The 12,688-nt window shown below is 43.7% G+C and overlaps 1 protein-coding gene across 1 annotated transcript; it reads left to right on the forward strand.

The window, feature by feature from the left end:
* The first annotated feature begins 1,856 nt into the window (after positions 1–1,856).
* On the forward strand, positions 1,857–11,233 carry adat1 (adenosine deaminase tRNA specific 1). Its single transcript, XM_070831224.1, has 9 exons — positions 1,857–2,126; positions 2,683–2,751; positions 3,048–3,102; positions 4,226–4,356; positions 5,823–6,441; positions 7,690–7,835; positions 8,481–8,580; positions 8,707–8,793; positions 10,970–11,233. Exons 1-9 carry the CDS (start codon positions 1,985–1,987, stop codon positions 11,100–11,102), a joined length of 1,482 nt encoding a protein of 493 aa, XP_070687325.1. The 5' UTR covers positions 1,857–1,984; the 3' UTR covers positions 11,103–11,233.
* Positions 11,234–12,688: the final 1,455 nt, after the last annotated feature.

Genomic DNA, 12,688 nt, shown 5'->3' on the forward strand with positions numbered 1-12,688 from the left:
GCAGGACAGAGGTCTGGTGGGTGTCCAGGGACACTGTAGTCCATCAGTGAGAACACTGATGTTTGACTGTACTCACTTTGATAGTTTCATAGTGTGATCTGTCCCCTCTGCTATTTAGCATTTTATCCAAATCAAATTTCCATTGGAACTTTTTAAAACTATCAATTTAAAAATATATACATAATGATTTCTGCCTTTCTTTGGATAGTAACTAAAATAGGCAGCAATCTGCCTTTATTTCAAGTTTATTTCATTTATATAGCATTTTAACAAACTAGCACCAAAGTGCTCCACAAAGACACATACACCGTCTTCATGCACATACAAGCATAATCAATCAATCAATCAGTCAATCAATCAATCAATCAATCTTTATTTATATAGCGCCAATTCACAACAGCGTTATCTCAAGACGCTTTACATAAAGAGCAGGTCTAGACCAAACTCTTTAATTAGAGAGCATTAAAGCATGTACTGTGCATAGATGTTATATGAATAAAGCAAGATAAAGAATGAAAAAAAAAACAGGTCAAACCCAGCAGCATTTATTTCTTAAAGGCTCCACAAGGTAGAAGAAAGCACAAACATTTCTGACAAAAGAAGTATTGTCAGTGCGTCAGAAGCTCAGAAAGCTGAATGGATGAAATAGTCTGCTGCTGCAGCCACCTGTACTGCTCCCAGGAATATTATTACTATGACAAAGTACCGCTACTTAACACAGAATAGATGAATCACTGAAAAACTTTCCTCAAAGGATGTGGGGCATTATACAACATGTTCAGAAGCACGTTTCTGCACATAGATCCTGGCACTCCCTTTTCTTTGTTTAGGTAGATCACTTGTTTTTGGCACATAGACACCAGGATGGTCTGACAACATACAGCCCATGTGTCTAAATAATAAATACCCATATAGCTGTTACAGTGTTAAAAGATTCTAATACACACTCATTCTTTGGTTGGTTATTTGCCAAGACGTTTGTTATTTTATTATGGCTCTGGAATCAGTTTTGTTCTTTTAATGAACACATTGCCAGTATCATATGAAACTCACAGACCACCTGCGCCCACATGTGAGTCTCTAATCCGCACACGTATGTGAAAAGGTGACTATATATTACTCCATTACTCGATCATGCAGTCTTATTAATCAAACTAACCAAGTGTATAAAACACATTGTTATGTGTATGTATGTTAAAGTATTATTTTCAATTCAATTCAATTTATTTGTATAGCCCACTGTCACAACAGAGTGTCTCATAGTGCTTTACAAAGTTCACTGAAATAACAAGTGTTATTAGTGATACAATAATAACATTAATAATAATAATAACACTAATAATGTAGCTTCAGTGTCACATTGAAGGCCATTTTGCTGCATAATGAGTGATTTTACATTTCATCTCTGTACTTTTACTCAAGTGAAATTCTAAATGCAGAACTTATTTTATTGATAATGAGTGATGATGCTATTTCTGAATGCCGTTTTAATCTGTTTTTTTTTTTCATCTGTTTCTTTCTTAAGGTGTTTTCTTAGATGTGTGCATGTCATGTCCTTATTTGCAGTATTCACATCACCAGCCTTGTTATATGCACTTTGTTTTATGTTTTAATTGATGACAATTTAACAAATTGGTGGTATTCTATTTTATCAATCAAACTAATATAATACCCACTCCATCGGATATTACTATATGCTACTAATTAGTCGTAAATCAATTACTGTTAACGTATTGCTAATAGGTTTTCACTTCTCCGTGAGTCAGGGACTTTTATTGTGAAAGTAAAATATTCCTTAGCTCATCCCGGAAGTGGCTTCGTTTTCTCGAGATGCCGTGAAGCAGTTCGGCCGCACGAGCCCCCCCAGAGTACTGAGCATGTGTAGTTTGTGTGACACCGAGGCCGATAAGAATACATTTACAGTTAACCCGAATCATACTTGTAATGTCCGGCAGCCTCCACTTCCGACCCTGTCTGCTGTAACATGGTGGACGCGGATGAAATCGCCAAGTTGTGCTACGAGCGTTTCAAGCAGCTTCCCCGGAGAGGGAAGCCTGAGCCGGGCAGAGAGTGGACCCTGCTGGCCGCCGTGGTCAGAGTCACCCGGTGCGCCAACTCCAGCACAGGTTGGACAGCGGAATGTGTGTATGTCGGCTGTTACAGGACAGAAAACAGCCTTTAAAACACTTGGGTCAGTTTAATGTGGTCCACCATGTGTGGCGTTAGTAGTGACGTCAGCTGTAGCTAATGTTAATGCGCATGAAGGAAGAGTGATGATAAGCTGCACCTCAGGAGGAGTCACATCCTTTTCTGTCTATAAAGCTGCACCACACAGAGCAGATGGCAGGAAACTAAAAACAGGAGAATGTCTAGAACAGGAAGACTAGTGTGTTCAGTTTAAAGTTGAAATATGTGATCAATTGTATTTTAACCCTTGAATGCATGAATTATGATAAACTCAGTCAGGATTTTTTTTGTGTGTGTTTTTATTCATCTTTAGGCATGAAAAATAAGATTTGAACTTATATTTTATAAAGATGTATTTACATGTCCACTAGTTGAAATATAGCTGGTGATGCATGATGTACAACTTAGTGGACATGTGATTAATCATGAATAGCTGTACACTGCAGTGACCTCTGTGCATGAAAGGGGTAATGGAGTGTTTTGTTTCTTTCACAGTTGAGAAGGAGGTTGTTTCGCTGGGAACTGGGACCAAATGTGTTGGACAGACAGCCATGAGCCCCAGAGGTGTGAAGTCAAGTTCCTGTTTATGAGCTGAACACTCGGTGTCTCTGTCTTCTGCACGCACCACGCCAAATCTTCTCTCTGTGTTTATCCATCCTTTAGTGATTTAAATGTCCATGGAAACAGTGCATTTGTGGGTTGTATTGGGAAAATCTCCTCCCTAGAGTGAAGTTAGGATTTGAACACAGTTGGCGTGTGAACATGTTACGTTCACTACATGAAATGATGTTTGTCTTCGTTTCTGGGGGAAAAAACATGCTTTAAATGTTAATGTAATGTTGTTTTTGTTTTCCATGTAGGTGACATACTTAATGACAGCCACGCAGAGGTCATTGCCAGACGCGGATGTATCAGGTGTGTTTCTGTCAGTTTTGCGTGAGCTTGTGATCTGTGGTGCTCCATGCTCACACTGACTATACAGTACGAGTGTATTCAATTCAATTCAATTCAATTCAATTCAATTCAATTCAATTTTATTTGTATAGCCCAATATCACAACAGAGTGTCTCACAGTGCTTTACAAAGTTCACTGAAATAAACAAGTGTAAGCGAACAAACAATCTAATAAAGAGTCCAGCAGTCGATGAGGCCAATGGATCAGTCCGGTGGATCAGTCCGAGGCATCACCTGCCCTTTATGACCCTCCTTCTTCGGGAAGGAAAAACTCAAAAAACCCAGTGGGAAAAGAGAAACCTCCGGGAGCACCACAGTGAAGGAGAGATCCAGATCCCAAGGACGGACAGGCTGTAGCCTTGGACAGACGCACATCCATTGGCTGGTGGAGAACCACATCAGCGGGACCAGGACCAGGATCCATAGGAACCAGGGAACCACATCAGCAGAACCAGGACCAGGATCCACAGGAACCAGAGAACCACATCAGCGGGACCAGGACCAGGATCCATAGGAACCAGGGAACCACATCAGCAGAACCAGGACCAGGATGCACAGGAACCAGAGAACCACATCAGCGGGACCGGGACCAGGATCCACAGGAACCAGAGAACCACATCAGCAGGGCCAGGGCCAGGACCAGGATCCACAGGAACCAGAGAACCACATCAGCGGGACCGGGACCAGGACCCACAGGAACCAGAGAACCACATCAGCAGGGCCAGGACCAGGATCCACAGGATCAACAGGAACCTGAGAGATGAGAAAGCACAGAAAGGCTCCGGGGAAGATAGCAAGTTAGTGGCAGACATTTGACTGACATGAGACATAACGATGGAGAGGAAGAGGAGGAGAGAGAATAGAGGAGCTCAGTGCACCATAGGAGTCCCCCGGCAGTCTGAGCCTATAGCAGCATAACTAGGGGCTGGTCTAAGGCCTGATCCAGCCCTTAAATATATGCTTTGTCAAAAGAGTGTATGCCGTTAACCTTTCTGTGTGTGTGTGTGTGTGTGTGTGTGTGTGTGTGTGTGTGTGTGTGTGTGTGTGTGTGTGTGTGTGTGTGTGTGTGTGTGTGTGTCTGTAGGTACCTGATCCAGGAGCTACACAGGGCCGTGAGTGGTCGGGACAGCTCTGTGTTTCGTCAGGCAGGTCAGGCGGGGAAGTGGAGGCTTCAGCCAGGAGTTTCCTTCCTCTTCTTTACCAGTCACACTCCCTGTGAGTCCATTGTGCTCCCCAGTGCAGTGTGTATTATTTAGTGGTATCTAACCCCTCAGCTCAGCCCTCCCTTTCCAACCATGTGGGAGACGCTACGGCGGCCGACGAGGATTCACGCTCCCTTGCTTTTTCTTGTGCAGAATAATAAGTGTAATTCTCCATCTGTCAAAAGTAGGTTCTCAAACTTCTCACAAGACAAAATGGTCTTCCTCCTCTTTCTTCCTCCTCGTCTTTTAACCAGTGCTTTTGGTTCAAGCTGCTAACTCAATGTAAAAATGCAAAAGGCCCTGTTTGTCTGTTCTGGGTTACCGTAGAAACTTAGCGATGCAGCAATGATGATGAAGAGGACCTTCTCCCTATGTAGATCATTCGAAGCTAATGAAAGCACATTCATTCTTAGTCTCAGGTGATTATACACCACTGAAAACATTGCTCTGAATATTATATTCCATCTCTGCTAAATCTGACACACTGCACCTTTACCAGCAGCTTATGTGAAATGGTCCATAGGATGTAAATCTTTATATTTTGCCATGTATTAATACGTTGGAATGTAGATACACTACTCACAAAAAGTCAGGGATATTCAGCTTTCAGGTGAAATTTCAGGATGAACCTAAAATGCATTCTAACCTTTCCAGGTGAACTTAATGTGACCTTCTCTAAACCTTTGAATGCACATGTCCAACTGTTCAGTGTCTCAGTACTTTCTGCACCAGCTGCTGTTCTCTAACAAGAAGCTTAACAGCAACATTCACAACAGGTTTGATCCATGAATCCACCAATACATTTCCTGCTTCAGTTAGAATTGGTATTTAAACAGTCCTCCTCATCCTGCTGTTCACATTCTGACATCATGAGACCAAGACGACACCTAACAGTTGATCAGCAGCACCTCAACACTGGAGGCTTCAAACAGGAAGTCCTCAGACGGAGGTGTTCACTGAGCTTAGAGGGTCACAGAGTGTCATCAGGAGGTTGGAACAGTGATACAGAGACTGGAAGAGTCACAGAAAGGAGAGGAGTGGACGTCCTTTGGCCACATCCCAATTTATTGAGACACTAAAATGTTTTGTTGTGGTATACCTACCACTGTTGGTAGATTTTCTTCAAATACATTGTTTAAGATGAATAAAACTACCAGTGCATGCTTCTACTTAAATGCCCTACTTTCATGATATAATATCACTGTAGCATTCACTTTTTACATTTTCCATATATTTCACCTGAAAGTCGAATATCCCTAACTTTTTGTGAGTAGTGTATGTTGAGTTGTTGAACATCTCATGTGCTGTTTTATGGTCTTGAATGTTTTTTTATCTCTGATGTTGCCCTCATGCTGTTACACACTTGTATTCTTGTCAGACAGCTTTAGTCCAAAAGTCTCTTTTCCAGCCTTCACAAAGCTATAGCAGAGCTCTGTCCCCCTGCCAGCGGTCATTCTGAAACTTGTCGTGTATTACCAGGTGGTGACGCTTCCATCATCCCCATGACTAACAGCCAGTCTCAGCCCTGTCCCTCCGTCACATCTGTAAAGGACCGTGAAGGGACTGATGGAGGAGGCCTGAAAAGGAAAGCTGAGGAACCAAGTGAAGGGAGAAACACTAAACTGCTCCGTCTGGAGGAGCAGGAGACAGCAGAGACCAAGCTGGAGGAGAGTGGAGAATCAAAACAACCCGTCCTTTCATATTCATCTAAAAGTGAAGGTCCGTCACAGAGCCGCTCCACAAAAACACTTCCTGCGCAGCTTGAGATGAAAACCAGAGGCACCGCTGACAGAGCTGGATTGCATCAGCAGGTCCCAGACATTCACAGAACGGGGGCCAAGTGCGTTCCGGGTGTCCCAGCTGACCCCCTGCGCTCTGGGGCAGGGTACCATAGTACGGGGGTGCTTCGGGTGAAGCCCGGGCGAGGAGAGCCGACCCTGTCCCTCTCCTGCAGCGACAAGCTGGCCCGCTGGAGCGTGCTGGGCTTCCAGGGTGCACTGCTGTCCCACTTCCTGCAGGAGGCGCTCTGCTTCAACACTGTGGTGGTGGGGAAGTGTCCATACAGCCAAGAGGTCATGCAGAGAGCTTTGGCCACACGGTGAGCAGTAACACTGAAACATGCTTTTCTTTATTTTGTGAGGATCAGTTTACCTTGTGATTAGATACTTGTGAACATTTTCATAAAACTGGAAGAAGAGCCATTGCTAAGCTCTTGCTATAGTTTTGGATTAACATCGAAACTATATAAGGTGCATGCAGGCATACCTACAAGTCCTGAGCCCCCTGAGACAATATTCTGTTAGTCTGCATTTTTCTGGCTGCATGAATTGATTTTGATCACTAAGGGCAGTGGAACAAGTTGTAAACACAATATTTCAACATGTAATGTAAATGCCTTATAAATGTAACGTGAATGTCATGATGTTGGCAAACGTTTGATATAATCTAGCAAACATGGAGTCGTGTTTCGGGCCACACAGATTTGGTTCAGCTCCTCTCACCAGCTAGTCGCCAACTTTGTCTGTTGTTTGGTGAAAATGGAAGCAATGAGCTAAATGATGCTAGAAAGGATCTGTAGAGCTGAGGGCACCTGCAGGGTCCTTACTGTAAGTAACATCTTTCACATCACACTTAATCTGTTGGCGCAGCTTTAAATATCAGTGGTGCGGATTTAAGATTTTGAGCTAGCACTCATTGCATAATTTGTATTTCTTTACAAATACGTGTGATCAATATATCAATATGTGTGACGAGTACAGATGGAACTAATAACATGACAGTGGCTGCATTCCATTTAGATGTGCATGTCTCAGCCCCTCTGTGATGTAATGCTCATGGAACAGAGCCGTTATTAACATTGTTTGTCACACCTGAGCTCCTCCTGTGGTCCTCTGTGAGAGAGGTTTGTTGGAGGCCTTTCAGCACAATGTGTGGTGCAAAATAACTACAAGCAAGTAAACTATTTGTGAACTGCTGGAAACGTGGAATTCTATAGTGGAGGAGTGCAGGCACTGCATCATGTGTGAAAGTCACCCACTGTAAGAAGATGCCTTAATGAGAGTGACATAGACTCATAGTATGTGAGAACTACAGATACTCACAAACTTTATTATTCATGTAAATATAGTGGAAAAGATAGAAATCAAATATTACAACATCATTATTTTATTAAATGGAACCGTTTAATGATTTTTTTGACATGTATAAATGTTGTCACCAGCTTCAGGACCTCAATATTACTTCCACACCAGAAATCTATACTTCTAACAGTATTGGGGTGCTTTTGAGGGATTGTGTCTTTCAGTGTAAGAGACTTTCTTGAATGTTGCCCTCCTTCCCTCCCCAGGTGCTCCCATGTATCCGGCCTCCCTGCTGGATTTGCTGTGTGCCCACCTGCGCTGCTCCAGTCCAGCCTGGAGTTCCCCTTCAGCCAGGCCCAGACCGAGCTCCGACACCAGGCCGGAGAGGGCCGTGTGTCCCCCTGTGGGGCAGGTAGGATCGTCACACACACACACACACACACACACACACACACACACACACACACACACACACACAAACACACACAGGTACCGTAATGACCAGTTTCTGACTTGTAAACAGCATTTAGGTGATCAACTTCTGTACAGGAATTGTTTTAGAGGAATTCAAGCTTTTGTTTGATCTGCAGATACTGTCAGTGGAATAGTAAGTAATAATGAGTGGAATAGTGGCTTCAACAAGATAGAAAGATCTGTCATTACAACACAAATCATTCCTGCAAACACACAGCACCTCCTCAAAGACTGAGCAAACTCCCACGGAGAACAGTGTGATATTCCACATAAATACCTTCCCACTTTAAAAACTCTATCTTTTCATGCATTTCGGCGACTCGGCTCATTTCACGTTTTCATTGTCCCGACGCTGGTCCCATGTCTCAGAGAGCAAATCTATAAACCCCCTAAAACATTGATTAGCTCCAGGCTGTATAGGCTCTGCAGCGTCGTTACATAATGTCAGTTTGTTCATGATTGATCAGAAATCATAAACTCATCCAGACCAAAAAGTGTTTATGTTGTGATTTTTAGGAGCTCTTTAGTTCAGAGGTGTTGTCTCTGTTGGTGTCTGTAGTAAACCCAGTAAGATGTGTTTCAGCCATCAGCTGGTGTAATGTGACTGAGCAGCCGCTAGATGTCACAGCCAACGGCTACAAACATGGAGTCACCAAGAAGGCCCTGGGCTCAGCTACAGCCAGGTAGAGCCAACACACTCTCATCATCCATAATAAGAACTAATGGAAATTCACCGTTTGCTTCATTTGATCCCGACAGACATTCAGATCACATTTCAGTGCCATTTATCCATGTTTTTGTGTCCTCAGGTCTCGTCTGTGCAAACTGGAGCTTTTCCATTCCTTCCTGTCTCTGGTGTCAGCTACTGACCCTTCAGCACTTCCCGACTCTCTCAGGTATGAAACAGTAGGCCCTTTCATAACCTCACTGAGGTATTAAATAGCCTCAAACCACATCTGAACAACCCAAAGCACTAATGGCGATCTGGTCTGGCTCCCATCGTTCTGTCCCTTTGGGTCGCTCTCATCTCGTTCCTGCTGAAGCACGTCGACTCGACAGCGAGGCGACGTGCGAGCGGCCATAAGCAGGAATTTAAGTATCGCAGGCATCACAGGTACCAGCACTGTAAGTGCAACAGACAGTAAAGGAAAGGTCGAGGTTTATGTTGATAGAGTCTGATCTTTTCCATCGAGCAGAATTCCCCTTAAATGAATGTGTGTCAGCAGTGCCGTGTGACACTGTATGCATTTCATGATTTACTTCTATTTTTTTGTAGTTGAACACAACAGTGTCCAGGTATTTCTTTCCAGAGCGTATAGGGTGTCGCATAGCTTGCTGAGATTACACAACAAATTGGGTGTATGTGTGCTGTGGCCTTTACTGTGTGTCTTTGTGACATTTGGTGCTCACATTTCATCAGTTAGCCTGTGTGTGTGTGTGTGTGTGTGTGTGTGTGTCTGTTCACATGCTTCTCGTGTGTGTGCGGGTGTGTGCTGATGCCTGAGAATCCTCTCCAGAGGGAGAACAGCAGTCCCTCTGTTTATCAGCATTTTAGCAGATAACCTGATCCCAACCCAGTCTGGCCTGGCCCATACATGGATCAGCAGGACACACACACACGTACACCTAGCCCTAGCATACAATGACAACATTATGTGCAGCGACAGTGGTACTTCTGGTGAGGAGGGAGAGCTGAGGAATCAGGGAGTGTCCATTAGTGTGTATTGATTTACAGACTTCTGTGTTTTATGGGACATGAAAATGAACGGGAAGCTCAAACCGTCCACTCTGGCTGGTTTTACTCTGACACGAGCAGCCTTTGTGCATTGTAGGTTGGCACATGCAAATTTTTGACCGGTCTTCCTGACGTTATATTACTATTATTTCTATTTACATGAAAACATTTGGATGCCTTTTCACCTGAGCTTTTCCTGCTGTGACCTGACAAAATGTAAAAGGTCCGTTTAAGACAAACTGCTTGTTTTACGGCTCACCTGAGGAGCCTGGTCCCACTATCACAGGATGCTAAGTTAACTTATATATGACACAAATGACAGTGGCTTAGAAATGTCCTGCTTTTTTTAATGATGGTTTTATTATGGTTTCATTTTTTCAAGGGGACTTTAAAACCAAACTGCCCGTGGACTAGAATGGATTAACCAGTTTGTTATCAGCATAGACATAAATCAGCAATATGTTCCCCGTCCCTCGCTTCCCTCTGACTTCCCTACCCTGTGGCACTCAGCTCTAAGCCCGTTGGTTCATATTGAAAACATAAATCTTCAAAAACAGCTCAGGGATATTTTTAAAAAGGCGCAGTAATTCCATAGCTCATTGACATTGATGTGTTTTTAATACTTTTTGGTTAACGATGGAACTGTAAGATACATAAGATACATCAGGCTTTGGACACTGCAAACCTGCCAGCCAGCAGCTTCAAGACACAGAATATCAACAGACTCATCCTGTAATGTCAGTGTCTGCGTCCACATCTTACAATACAAGAGCAATGATCAAATAATGTAGAGTGACGAGAAGCTGAGCTGAAAGCTGAGCAGGGAAAACAATAAGTTATGCCGAGATTCAAAAGTGACTTAAAGACTGACTGAGCTGCCGAATGGCTGCTTGTATCACTTTAGAGCGGAGAGACCTTCCAGAGTAAACACATGATATAAATAAGGGGTTTCACTGTTATGCTACTCTAGAGAATCTAGAGGAAGTCCAGAATATTAAAGGTGCAGTCTGAAGGATTTAGTTTAGTTGTGACGTTGCAACCAACTGTATGATCCTCCATTTGTCAGAATTTGGCTTCTCAAACTTCTCACATCACAACATGGTTAGCCAACATTAGCTGTTCTAGTGCAACACGCTGGACTACGTGGAAGGAGACCAGGTCCCTATGTAGACCTAAAGGGCTCATTCTAAGCTAATGAAAACACTGTAACTCAGTTTCAGGTGACTATACAATACTGACAACGATTCCTGCTACATGGGCCATTTGTTCAAACCACCATGTAAACGCAGAGTGTGATCAGTAACCGTGTTCCTCCCCTCGCGCTGTCGTCTGTCCAGGAGCGCTGAGCTGCAGACCTACTTGGACTACAAGCAGGCATCGCAGTCGTACCAGCAGGCCTGGCAGCAGCTGCACAGCCAGGCCTTCCCTCTGTGGCCACGCAGTGACAGAGACCTCCTGCTCTTCCACTGACTCTGCAGCTCTAATGTCATCGTCGAGGTCAAAGAAGAAGCGACTGCCGTAGCAAAAACCCGGAGGTCACGGGTCACATTTACTGCTGGTCTGCAACTGTTGTTTTTCTACCAGAACTCTTCAGGGTGGAATAGCTGGTGAAACCGTATTCATTACAAGGTTGGCAGTGACACACATATTAGTGGATGAGAGAGATTCTGAATCATCAGTTCATCGTGTCACACTTCTTATAAAAGGACAAGCTTGACTACACCACTGTCCAGAGTGTTCATTTCTAACACCTGTTGGGTCATCTGGTCAATCTGGATAAATATTGTTTGGCAGGATTCGACAGTTTCTAGCCCGGGATGTGACTGCTTGCAGCGGCAGGACACCCCGCTCTGTCATGCTGTTCGGAGAGGTTGATGACCGCGTGTAACATGTTGTGACCGCAGCTGCTTGGAGTTCATGCTCTGGAAACACAAGCAAGCGGAAAATGGGCCCCGTGTTTGCCCTCCCAACGTGGTGTCTTCAGCCATTCTGAGCTCAGGTGGACTGGAGATAAACTGACCACAGTAAGGATTTTACTCGTGTCTGTATTCAGCCTGTGACGACCTGTAAACCTGACCGCAGTGTTTCCAATGCGTGTTAGAATAGATTCCAGTCCTCTGGTGCCTCTCGCTCATAAAGACAAAGAATAAGTTGAACCACCATTTTCTGCACAACAGTTAGGTCCTTGAGCGACGTCCGGTAACAAAATCAATGCAGGGACTGAGGATCCGTTAAGTTATTGCTTTAGCTCAGCAGATTCCACTGACAAGTTACGACCCAATCCAGCCCCGCTAATGCTGAAGAGCATGTAGCAGGTTAAGACTGTGTATTTAATGTCTTTCTCATTCCTCTGCGCTGAAGAGTTTTAGTGTCGCTGAAGTTACACAAGTGTTCTTTGTATTGTTGGCAAACATTTACTGCAAATGCCTGGTGATGCCTGGTAGAATCACCCAAGAATCTCTATTCGCTTGAGCGCTTTTTACCCTACATGAGAAAGTGACAAGTTGACAGAATTTGTGTGGCTTAATGTTGCCCTCCATAGATTTACAGTTTGTTCATCCCGTTCTTCTCAGCTTGTCAAAGCAGTGATGCTGTAGAATGTCTTCTGTGGCCACAGAGGGAGCTTTCAGAGTCTTGTCAAGACCGTGCAGGGTGGACAGCCAAGCTGCCTGGTATGTTTACCGCTGTCAGCACTGTAGTGTGGCTTGTTAGAGTGCATCATTTACACAGGAAAATGGCCAAAAATGTGAGTATTTTTATGTCAAAGTGTTATTTTCTGAAGTGTGTAATGAGACAAACATCTTTCTCTTCATTTTACATTCATTTTATTGGTCAGGTCTTCCAGCTACCTTACCTTTCTTCAAATATCTAAAATTCCTTTATGTTTTTAATATATATTTAACAATCATACACTGACACTGATGAAATAAAAACAATACTGAATATGATAGCATTCCATCAATATATTACACATCCACGTACCATGTTAAAGCCTCAGTCAGTTCTTTGTGGTGTATATGAATTGTTTCATGGGCCGAATGAAGGGTGGAAACACA

This window comes from Pempheris klunzingeri, chromosome 5, assembly GCF_042242105.1.
Source record: "Pempheris klunzingeri isolate RE-2024b chromosome 5, fPemKlu1.hap1, whole genome shotgun sequence".
Classification (NCBI taxonomy): domain Eukaryota; kingdom Metazoa; phylum Chordata; class Actinopteri; order Acropomatiformes; family Pempheridae; genus Pempheris; species Pempheris klunzingeri.

What these genes read in the sequence shown, in the direction of transcription:
- adat1 (XM_070831224.1), top strand. Translation starts at nt 1,985, where the DNA reads ATGGTGGACGCGGATGAAATCGCCAAGTTGTGCTACGAGCGTTTCAAG. An exon ending in CTTTACCAGTCACACTCCCT is followed by an intron (nt 4,357 to 5,822) that starts GTGAGTCCATTG and finishes GTGTATTACCAG; the next exon opens with GTGGTGACGCTTCCATCATC. An exon ending in CTGGGCTCAGCTACAGCCAG is followed by an intron (nt 8,581 to 8,706) that starts GTAGAGCCAACA and finishes TTGTGTCCTCAG; the next exon opens with GTCTCGTCTGTGCAAACTGG.